Consider the following 12,525-nt stretch of genomic DNA (forward strand, 5'->3'; position numbering starts at 1 on the left):
GTTGCATTTTCCCATGCAACAATTATGCATATTTTTTTTAGGAACATTATTGTGCAATAAAATAAACTTTAGTTTAACCCCTTTTGCTCTGTGACTTTTATTACATACATTATTTAAAGTACTGCTATTCTGTATCTACATGGAAAGCAATACAAACAGGTTGCATTGTTCCTGAGTTATACCAATGGGAGAAAAAAGTGAATACTTTTTTAAAGTAAAGAAAGAAAACCTATGAAAAAAGAAAAGAGGTCAAGGAAATAATCGAGGCTAAGAGGCAAGTATGTTGAACTTTTTAATGATTTTCTTTAAACTTGTGCATCAAATTCAGACAGTAAATTGTGTGCACAATTGATTTTGTTTTTCACAACATGGTCAAAATTAGTTTAGCATCTTTAAATTCTTTAAATACATCTTAAATCCCTCTTAAACCATTTACACACAGCTTCTCTGCACTGAGTACTAGCAGTCTATTAAAAAATCAGGAGTGTAGAATGAGAAGCAACAGTGGTTGCCCTCATCGCTTCTCTCGTCGTATGTATATGTATATATATACGTATTTTTGTCTCGTCAGTATTAGTGTCACTATCATTAACCTCAAGTAAAAATATCTTTCTTTAAATATGATTCATTTACATGATAAAAATAGGATCTGTCCAAAATGTGTGTATCACTTCAACACTGCCTGGCATGCTGAGCACTCCTCCCTTTGTGTGGACCTTAAAAGGCGTCCCCTGTCCATGGAGGCCACGGATCATGGACACTGGCTCTGCGTCCTCTTCACAGAGGCCGGGTGATATGGTCCTGGGTGTGTCTGTGTGTTTCGTGTGTGTGTGTTTTTTTTAGTGTAGTCTAATGAGGCTGGTCCGTGTACGTGGACACACAGTGGTCCCAGGGCCCCCACAACTTTAACACTCTATAGATTGGAGACTCCGCAGGGCAATCCATCCACCAGAAGAAGAGAAAGATGCCCATGGTCAATCTTGTGTTGATAAAAATTATTACAAAATTTTTGATATTTTTTTTTTCTCCATACAAAAAACACTTTTTTTATATATATATAAATTTTGCATTTGCACAAGTTTGTGAGGAGTCCTGTTTCTGAAATCAAATCCACAAAAAAGTACAAACGAGAAACTCGACATTGAAATGAACTAGATTGTGTGTGTTAAAAAAAAAGAAAAAAAAAAGATAATATGCACAGGAGTTTAATTCATATATGTATGTTCATAGCTATTGTGAACCAGTCCATCGAAACCGTATTCAAAAAATAAAAATAAATAAATAAAAGAATAAATACTTGAATAAATATAGCATGAGAGCTGTGAGTTTTCGTTGTTGTCGTTGTTTCGTTTTCTCTTGTTCGTTGAGTTGCCGAACTGAATGCTGACCTAGATCTTGCAGCGGTGACGAAGAGCGTCCCGAGGTTCTTCAGGGGCCGATCATAGGCACGTCTTTGTTGTGGTGATGCTGTATTACTTACTGTATTACTGTATTACTCTACCGGTGTGTGTGTGTGCATGTGAGACAAAAACTGAGACAGGTAATCATGACCTACCTTCTCTTTACCCACACATTTATACAAATAATGGATCTGTGTGTGATGTATTTTTTTGTATTATTCTTCCTCTGAAAAAAAACGCTCTTCGTACTTTGTGTTGTGTTGTATGGAAGTGGTAGTGATTTGAAATGCGAGCAAATTAAGTCATTTATTGCCTGATGCGTGATCCATGTTTCTACTCTGATTTCAATGGATTGGATTCGGAGTAAGACATGTCTTTATTACAGAGCCGTTTGGCTGCGGCTCAAACCTCGACAGCATTTCAACATCTTTCTTTCTGAATGGATTGGGTTGGGTTGCTCTTGACTGGAACTGTGTAAGTAAGAATTGATATTTGATATTTGATGAGAATTTTCAGCACAAATATACACTTTAAAAAGATATACTATTTTACCCATGTTGCCATATAGATTCTTCCCTCCTTTTTGTATATTTGTCTACATGATTCTTTTAGCTCTCTTCTTACGGACTCAACTATTCTCTATGTGGCCTCTGGATAGAGAATGATTGAGTGGCGCAAAAGAGATTTTACAGATTCACGAACCTAAACTAATGTGAACATAATGAAGGGACAGTCCAACTCCAGCCACACACATATGGTTGATCCTACTCCTCTGCTTCGTTTGTTTCTGGATTTTTTCTTCAGAAGTTATCCTGAACACCAGTACCAGTATCAGTCCTTGCCCTGGTGGCAGGAGTGATGAGGTAACTCTCACTTGAATTTTGCCCAGAATCGAGTTATTTCCACAGGAAATAGTGTCTCAGTTTCTGTTAAATCTGTAGTAGCTAATTCTCTTTTGAAACAACGATGACATTTAACACTCTGAGCAAATCACGTTCCTAATCTCCCACCCTCCCGCGTAGAAATGTAGCTATCGCCCCGCCCAGCCCAGCCCTACCACTCTCTCCGTTTTTCCCCCTCCTCCGGCCCGAGAAAGAGAGAGCAAGTGTCTACTTTAAGCCATGGTCTCTTTGCCTGGCAGTCTCCGGTCATTGAAGGTGTGCATGTTGATGACTTCCTCTGTTTTGACCATGACGGGGGGTTGAGGCTTATGTTTGAGGCGGCGCTGGCACTTGAGGGACACTCGCAACTCCTCCACCATGGCACTGCAGAAGGACCTCTGTGTGGCGGGAGAAAGAGAAGACAGCTGATCAGCTCTTTCTTTCTTTCTTTCTTTCTTTCTTCACACCTTTGCTCAACACACACACACACACACACACACACACATCAGTTCCACCGGCTGCCTTATATATACACCTATACGCTCCCGAGAGGACAGACCGAGAGGAGCACCCACTCGGCAGGATGGAGATGGCGATACAGAAGTGAAGGACGGTGGATGAGCGGTGGTGGTGGTGGTGGTGGTGATGTTGGGAGTGTGGGCGGGCAGTGGTGATGGCGATGCTGATGGTGGTGGGGGCTGTAAGTATCATGCAGGGGAGTGGATGTAGGATGCTGGGCTGGAAAAGGAGGAGGCGCGAGGAGGGAGGAGGAGGAGGAGGAGGAGGGAAGCGATGACTCAATGCCGCCGCCGCCGTCCATCTGGATGCACACCCAGCGCATCATAACTAAAGCGATTTCTCTATGGCAGATTTCACCCTGCCTTTTTCCTGCCAGGCCGCTGCAGCAGCATGACTTATTGATGCATATTACATTTCCTCAGACTCAAATCCCATGTAGTTGCATGGCCAATTAAAGCTGCTGCCTCTCCTCTCCCTCCTCCTCACGGTTTCCCCTCCCGAAGACATTGTGGCATTTGCAAGTGCTGCATTCAACAATGAGACACACAGAGATGTGATTGCTATTCCTACAAATGTCCCCTGGTTAATAATTGATAGACAATGTATATTCAACTGCTTCCCTGTCCTGTCCTGTCCTGTTGTGTTAGTTGCTCTTATTCTGATTCTTTATGCAGAGATCGGACAACTACATCCAACATTAATGCTGGAGAACAAACAAACCAGTCCAGCTGAGGGATTTTTTTTAAAGCTTCCTCAAGTCCAACCCTGCTCTGAGTGATCAAAAAAGATCCACACAAACCTTTCGTAGTATAATAAAATATTTGGCATAATTCATAAATACTGTAGTGTCATAAGTGTGTAGTTTAGCTATAAAATTAAGCCTAAACACCTAAACACTTCTATGCTTGTACGGTTTTACAGTAATTGACCTATCAAATCATTCCTAGCAGTCTTAAAATTCTAAACTATTAAATATTATATTAATAATATAATATAATAAAATAAAAATCCTAAGAGGTGTTGGTGTCCATCATAATAAAGTCTGTTTAATTCTTTCTTTAATCTTTAATCTATAAATTATACACAGTGGGCCCTACTTCAACCGCGCACAATTTAGCTTGATTTAGGGTGTGGTGTCTGTGTGTCTTTGCTATCGTAAAGATGGGAAAAGTACACCTTTCATGTCTCAAAGTGCACAAAAGGCATGAACAAATTTTCTTAATTAATTAATCATCGGTGTGTTTTGGGCTCAACAAGCAATAAACCAATTAACGTTTCACTTCCTTTTAACAGCAAAGTGTGCTCCGACTTTGATATTGCGGACTGCTGTAATAGGGGCGCAGCTACCTTGATGTACCTAACGCTGTATGTGCATAACATGCTGATGTGTATGTGTTGGGGATGTGACAATTCTGTCACATTAAATCCAAATCCGTTGACAATTCACTGCCAAGATAGCAATGAACGTCTGACTGTTGATGCAGTCGATGTCTAGGTTGTTTTCAGTCAGTGGTGCACCTGTGTTTTCCATTGCCAAGATAGCAATACGCAAATGTTTACCTGAACACACCTAATTTTTTTAGACCCACCCGCTCATTGGCATACATATGTTCAAAAGCACCGTTGCTATTGTGTGAAAAAAATTTGTGTGACTGTTGTTGGGGTGTAAGATAGCAATAATCATCACAATACGCATTGAACAGGTTGTAAGATAGGGCCCACTATTTTTAATCTATGAATAAAAATCAGTTTAGGCCATATTCTATTAAACACAATGTCAGATTGCTTGTTTTATTTTTTGCGCTAAGCAGAACACATCTGCAACATTTTACACTGAAGCACTTCTGTGATTGAGGTGAACATGATGCAGGGTGCTCATTTGATTAGAAATTCCAATCATTCTCTTGTTCTTACCCATCTACAGCCTTCTCCTCAGCGCTGGCCTCCACTACCGCTGCTGATGGGTGCTCATTAACTGACTAAACAGCACATGAACATAAAGTTTAATGCTAATTCAAACTTGAACATTTACATAAGCTTTGTACTTTACAATAACTCTTAAAATGACTTTGACAACAAGCTATTTTGCCTTTTTTTTTTTTTCTTTTTTACCACTTCCACTGTTTTTCGGGAATTGTGCACCTGCACAATTTGCATATTCCACCTGTAAGCCATCTACGCTTCGGATCGCTTAAACTGTCTTTCAATCATTTTTCCCCACGTTTGAATAAGATGAATGCTCTGTTGCTCTTTCTCTGCGTGCTCCAGCGTGACTCTTGATTGATAGACTATATTTTAGGAACAAAGAGTGATGAGGCTGTTACAGCAGCCAGGCCTGAGCTCAGTAATGAAAGAGGCTTTTCACTGCGGCTCAGAAGAGAGACACGCTCATTGATGTCTAAAGGGAAGCGCAAACATTTTCTGAACAGAAAAACGATTCTGAAAGCACTTGTTGATATTCTGCTCTTGTTGATGTACTGGAAAAAAAAAAAAAAAAAAAAAAAAAAAAGGTATCACAGCATTGATTTGTGGCGGCATTATTAATCCTAGTCGTAATGAAAGCATTACTAGAGACTGGTATGAGCCCACCTGTGTTTACACCACATGAATTATGCATGTTGCATAAAATCTACGTGACAAAATGTGGCAAAAAAAAGAAAGAAAGTAGAAATAAAGTCAGAGAAATGTCCCATGGCTCGACAAGCGCAGTCGTATGTATGGGTTAGTCTCATTTTGGAAGTTATATGAGATGGAATTTGAGTGAGTCAACAAAGCAACACATCCGTCTGGACAGATACGAGGTTGGACAGTAGGCATTTTGAGACTCTGCTGTGTCTCTAATTATTAATTACTCTAATCGTTTGTTTTTCATTTCACACTTTTCCATTGTTATCAACATACTGCAAATATGACATCAAACACATTCATGATTAATACATCTACAATGCATTATTGATTATAAAATAAGAACACATAAAAATCAGGTGAATCCCACATTTGAAAGTGTGTGTGTGTGTGTGTGTCATTGTGTGTGTGTGTGTGCTAGTAGAAGGTTCTTCACATCTTCACACTCGGCTGGTTGTCCCTGACTCTGAGGAGAGAGGTTTACTCTTCAGCAGTTCAGAGTGCAGTGAGCACACACTCAGCGGGGGAAAAAACGGGTGGGTGGCAGAAAAGGAGGAGGATGAGAGAGAAAGGCATGGATGCAAAAAAAAATAAAAAAAACGCATGAAAAGAGCAAGAAAAAAAATGCCATCATTGTTGTAAACCATTTATTTACACATGCGTGTGTGCATTTGTGTGTGTGTTTGTGTAATATAAATATTGTGTGTATGTGTGTGTGTTTGTGTAATATAATATAAAATCCAGCAGTGTATAGGCGCACAGGATCCATATAGGGAAGCAAATAATATTTAAAGAAAACTAACTAATTAAATAAATCAGGAAAAGATGAGTAAATATGAGAAATGATCCTTTGGTGATACGGTATTTAAATATGTAAAAAATATATATATTAACCTGTTTTACAATGGACCAGTCCAACTGGTCAACTTTTACAAAAAACTTTTTTCAAAAATTCTTTTTAACTCTATGTGTTGGACAAATGCACGAGCATGTAAAATCTGACATTTTTCTATGTATCTAATAAAACAGTGCAGGTAAAAAATATAAATAGAATTTGGTTTTCTTGCCATATCTAACACGTGGATTTGTATGACCATCATCTCAGACTAAGGATTTACTTCATTGGAAGACTGCATCTAAAGTGATTCCACAATCCTTGAGTCCTTGATGATTTTTTTGGGTGTCGATTGGCCAATTTTACAAAAAAAAAAAAAAAATGCACAGATACACAATTCCACCAATTACAGAACAGAGGCAGATGAAGGACATGCGAATCCACCACTAAGACAGAAGCAAAAGACGAGTTTCCTAACTGTTCATCATCTGCAACTGATACTGATATCATCACAAAGAGATTAAAAGTAACATCAGGAAACATTGAATTTGATGCACCACTGCTTAAGGCAACCCTGCAGGGATAACTTAATAAGAAAAAAGCATAATAATTGGTGTTATATTTAATTTAAAATGATATTTAGATTGTTTTTGATATATTGGGTGTAGTTCTATAGTGTCATTAAGCTAACATTAGTGTTATGGATAATTCTTGCACCATTAGCTACAAAACCTTTAAGGGTAACTAAACTGAGTGATTTTTTTTCTGATTTCACCCTTAGGACATTTTGACAAATGCTAAGAAAAATGCTTAAAAAATGGAAGGAGAAGTTCGGGAGGGGCACCGGGTGATGTATGGGTTTAGGGGCGGGGCAGGAGGGAGAGCTGATTGGACTGAGCAGTGTGCCTCTAATAACGGTGACACGCCGATGGTTGGACGTCACTATTGATTGACTGATTTACATATTGTGAGTGTGCCTTTAAGCACGTTTACAACCGAGAGGGCGCTGCAGAGACGTTAATTACCACAAAAAAATATGGTTTAGGGTTTATTGCCTGTAAACTCCAGCTTAGTATTGTATTTGTATTATTTAATATAAAATATGTAGGTTAGGTAATCTATATATCTATTTAAAATCATTGGACTGGAATCCAAACTGTTCTGAATGCTTAATAAATCTCACAACAGAACACATTTGTGAGCAGAGCATGGGTTAATCAATTGGGTTAGCACTATATATATATATATATATATATATATATATATATATATATATATATATATATGTTTACACTGGTTTGAGATGTAGAGGAGCTGTTCGCCTATGTTCCACTGTGTTTCTTGGAAAGAGACACAGCATTTGCTGCCAAATTTTATCTTATATTATATTACATTATATTATGTCGATGATGATGGTGTGAAAAGCACAGCACTTACAGAAAGGCTTTGTGTGGACCTGTTACCTCCTGTTTAACACTTTTTCTTTTTTTCTTTTTTTTTCCGTAATCTTTTTGCATAATCGCTCTCACCATCACTCTCACTCTCACACACACATATATTTTCATATTCATCTAAATGCACTCCGGGCTGTGCTGGCAGCTTGTGGCTGAACTGAACGTGGCCTGTTCCATGGCAACAGTGGAGAGCGTTTAAAAGCGACTGGGTCACTGGGACTATATTCTTTATTCACCAGCGCTGCACTTCATCACTACATATCACTTTCTGCAGCTACTGCAGCCACGGCTGTATTTCCTAGTTCTTTAATAGCCGATGACTATTTGTCAGCGCCGTCTTGGAGCTCTGGCCGGAGGCTTTGGCGTCTTCATGTAATTGTAACGAAGGACTCTGCTGCGCGGCAACGTCTCACAACAGGATACCCCGAAACAAACATCGATATGGTGGCTTTCAGCAAACAAACAAAACCACTCGCCGAGATCGATGGAGGGTGCAGGAGATGGCTCTTAAAGCCAGTCCGCCCGCTGAGAGGGGCTAAGTGGGGGCACACATGCGGGACTCACAACTCAACTGTCAGAGGGAGGTCGAAGCTTTCACTAAAGTACAGCAAGAAAAGCGGAGGACACAATTGTGTCTTCTCGTGTTGTTACACGCTTGGCAGGTCAATTGAAGTGGGAGAAAATCTGTTAATGGCTGATGTTGAAAACATGTCCCTTGAAATCCTCGCTAAAGACTTCATTTTGACGCTATTCGTTCATCTTTAGTAGCTGTGCAGGAAGTGGACAAATATATGAGCAATAACGATGAGGGATTACCTGATATCTGAGTTATTTAATTATAAAGCTCTGTATATGATTAATAAATGTATATGTGTTTTAATGCTATAATTGTTCCACACTTGATCTGCTGTACTGAAGTTTGGGGGAAAGCGTGCAAAACTGTAACAAATTCCATGATTTAGCTGACTTTTATATTTTATTGTTTATATATAAGGCTCATAAAAATACATTACCTTCAAACATCCAATTAAAGTTTGTAAAAAGAAAAAGTTTGTTATAATCTAGAGGATAAAGAGGATAGAGATGTTTGTAAAACCTAAATTTCGAACTAGTCTAAAGGAATAAGATTATGGAATAATTTGGAGAGTAATGTTAAAAATGCTAGATCAATGTGTTTTAAATAAGGGTAAAAGTTGGTTTGTATAAAAAATGTTAAATAGTATAATGTGTAGCTATATGAACTGTTGTTTGAGAAGAATTTGATGTATTTTTCTTTTTTCTGCTGCCTTTCATTTTATTTGTGATTTATTTGTGGGTTTTCTTCTGTATATAAAATTATTTTCTTTAGAATGAAATGAATAAATCTTCTAAATAAATAAATAAATAAATAAATAAAAATAAATAAATATCAATGTGAAACAGGATAATTTATGTGAAATATTACTAATTTAGTTAAAAAGCTTCTTCTGCCCAGTGTGAGTTTAGTCTGGACATCTACACTCTACTCTAACTGGCTCTGCCTCACTCTACCTCCAGCTTTGTTGTGTCACATGACCACACTTATAAGAGTATAAACACAGAGTTCGCTGCTATTCACCATGTTCGCAGATATTTTAAAGTTATCACACATTATCTTATGATAATGATAAAAGCATGATTAATCATTACAGCCCTAATCTTTAGTCATGTTCTGTGTAAAGAAGCAAAGAAGCCTTAAAAGAGTTCATGATTCAAGGATAGAGGCATTATTTCTTTTATAGCATTTATTTGTATCATATACAAATATATATATATATAGAAATGTATATATTCAGTGTGAAAATGTAAAAATGATCAAAATTAAATAAAGAAGTGTCACACCACAACTGCAGAAAACACTGAAATGTTGAAGCATATGTTAAATCAAAAATGGGCATGAAAATAAAAAATAAAAACACTAAGCATTTATGATGAATATGATAAAAATAAGCGTTTGTTAGCACACCAACTGCCATTAAACAAAAAGTATGCTTTCTTATGCCACTCATATATATTTATATTGTTCAGTCAGGGAACAAAATAAAAAAGGAGGAGAATGAATGAAGTGGGAGGGGGAGAGTGAGGCGGGGCTGTAGAGGTGAGACATGCTGATAACTGTGGCCCCTCTGTCTTCAGAGACATACATCAAGGAGAGTAGCTTGCTCTCCAGCTGGCAAAGTCTGTAAAATATTATTGATGAAATGCATTTCACTTATTGTTCCTGATCCCCAGATATATTTCTACAATATTCTACAATATGTCTACAAAATACAGCTCTGGAAAAATTGAGAGACCACTTCAGTTTCTGAAGATTTTGCTATTTATAGGTATATGTTTGAGTAAAATAAACATTGTTGTTTTATTCTATAGTTCTATTCTACTACAGACAACATTTCTCCCAAATTCCTAATAAAACATTGTCATTTAGAGCATTTATTTGCAGAAATTGAGAAATAGCTGAAATGACGAAAAAATCTGTTTTTTTAATCACAGTTTTCATGCATCTTGGCATGTTCTCCTCCACCAGTCTTACGCACTGCTTTTGGATAACTTTATGCCACTCCTGGTGCAAAAATTCCAGCAGTTCAGCTCGGTTTGATTGCTTGTGATCATCCATTTGGTAAAATCAAAGAAACTCATAATTTTTAAGTGGTCTCTTATTTTTTCCCCAGAGCTGTATTTCTGCAATATTGCGCTGATATGATTCCCTATCAGATATCAGATCAGTTCAAATTTGTGCATGGCTATTACCAACCAATACATGTTAATATGATGGGTGCCTTTTTCAGGCACACCCAGAGAATTCCTTTGAAAATGTCATATTTACTGTTGATATGGACAAATTACAAACCAGTAAACTCAACCAAATGTGGGCTGTGATTTTTTTTTTTTTTAGGTGTACAATCAAAGATCATTCTTAAAGTGGTTTCTCTAAATAACTACTGTGAACTAATTAGTGTTAACTTTATAATTTGTGTTTTTTTTATTCATTCATAATAAAGATAGCAGACTGGACAGTTTGTCTTGTTTGAATGGCATACAAGTTAGTTACTATGCTTAAACATATTATAAAATAAGCATCTAAAAATCAGTCTCCTGGGCTGGTTAAAGCATCAGTGCTTTGCAGAAAAACTACAGTTCTTACATCACTTCCTGTGTGCTAAATGTTTAACTGTCCCAAAAAATGATTTAGAATTTTTAGGCGATTTAGAGATTTCCTCTTTTTAAAAGACAATACAATTGCAAAGTGAGAAATTACAAAATAAAATAAAATAAAACATTAGGTGGTCTCTTACAGTGATCACCATGCTTCAAATGGTTAACTCTTGTCTCAAAGTCAGGTATTAACACTTTAGAGAACCTATGAGGTATCCCTGTGAGGATTTTGTGGGCTTCCAAACCATCAGCATGAATGCTAATGAAAGCATGGAGCAAAGCTGAAAGTGCTGTGTTAGAAAGTTAGTAAGACTGCAGCAAACAAACCAACTGCACATTTCTCATCACTGCAGTCCAGAAATCTGAAAATGTTTCTTTACCTTTTCGAGTTGTGCGTTTTGTTTGGACTTATAGAGAAACTCCCCCACTGCCACAAAGACAGAGAGGACGAGTCCGGCGGCCAGAACGATGAAGATTCCTCCGATGTTCTGCACGCCCAGGGCGCTGGCCTCTTTACTCTCCTCCTCCGGGCAGCCGTTCCCCCTCCACCACTTCTCCTTCATCATGTGCAGCTTGCCCTCCTCCTGCAGCTGCAGGATGGCTATGGTGATCTTATCTCGGTACGGAGAGCCTGGGGGGTCAAAAAGGGAAAGTGATTCAATTAGCTGCTGAAGGTTCATCTCCTGGCTGGAGAAGAATTGCGGCCAACGGAGCTAAAAGGTGCTGAACTTTCTCTTTGTCCTTGCAAACAGTCGAGTTAAGCCTTAGAAGTCATTGTTATACAGTAACTTTGGGCGATAACAAAAGCGCTGTGTTTTTTTTACGTATTAGATTACATACATGGGCCAATCACTATGCATTTGCCTAAGCAACAGAGTTGCTTCATCTTATAATTAACTAACAATGGAGTTAGTTTACAATGAACAGTTTTGTAGTTTTACATAAAAGGATGCATACAAATGAAATATCTACCTTGAATTCTCTACCCAAACAATGTGCAAATTGTTGTTTAAAATTTATAGATTCTAGAGAAGACTTTATAAGTTGTTTTTTACAGTATATAATATATGGTAGATAGTACTTATTTATTTGTACTATATACAGTGCACAATGTTTAGTAACAGTTATTGACTTTCCTGAAGTATGCACAGGTACAGCTGATAATGACATAGCACAATGCAGTTGCTTACGCAGTTATTTTGTGTGAATGTTATGCAATTAATGTACTTTATTTATTTATTCTCCGGCTGCTGATGGTGGAGCAGCATGATTCTTATTTTAATAGCTTATTGAAACCCGTGTGTTAGGTGCTAATCATATTTGTTTTCATAAGCAAAAGCGGAAATCATATCAATTTGATAATGTTAGCACTGTGTACAGCTTGTTTGGTGTAAATGAAAAACAAGTCTTTACATTTCTGCCTTTCTTCCCATTGAAACAAAAACAAAAAGCACAATACAGTATAACACATTACAATAATTCGTACTGACAAATGACTTTTCTAATTACCCAAGTGTCTTGAAGAGGGAAAAACAAAAAGGAACAGAGGAACATGCTGTTTACATGAGGAATGGAAGTGTGTGGCTGTGTTGGGTCTTTAGGTTCTGCACAGCGTGGAGGTTTTCTGCAAGGCTGGT

General features: G+C 37.7%; 1 protein-coding gene across 3 annotated transcripts in view; it reads right to left on the minus strand.

Annotated features, from left to right (window-relative positions):
* Nucleotides 1–279: 279 nt before the first annotated feature.
* grik2 (glutamate receptor, ionotropic, kainate 2) overlaps nt 280–12,525 on the minus strand; it is a 239,150-nt gene continuing 226,904 nt past the window's right edge. The window contains exons 16-18 of one of the 3 annotated variants that reach the window (XM_022673602.2): nt 11,269–11,519; nt 4,715–4,779; nt 280–2,679 (exon numbers count right to left, since the gene is read on the minus strand). In XM_022673602.2, the coding sequence (XP_022529323.1) occupies nt 2,454–2,679; nt 4,715–4,779; nt 11,269–11,519 (542 nt within the window). In that variant the 3' untranslated portion in view covers nt 280–2,453. Of the gene's footprint in view, nt 2,680–4,714; nt 4,780–9,557; nt 9,913–11,268; nt 11,520–12,525 lie in introns of those variants that run through there. The other 2 variants (XM_022673603.2, XM_022673604.2) reach the window with 2 other exon arrangements.

The sequence above is a fragment of the Astyanax mexicanus genome, chromosome 6, assembly GCF_023375975.1.
Source record: "Astyanax mexicanus isolate ESR-SI-001 chromosome 6, AstMex3_surface, whole genome shotgun sequence".
Taxonomy (NCBI): Eukaryota; Metazoa; Chordata; class Actinopteri; order Characiformes; family Acestrorhamphidae; genus Astyanax; species Astyanax mexicanus.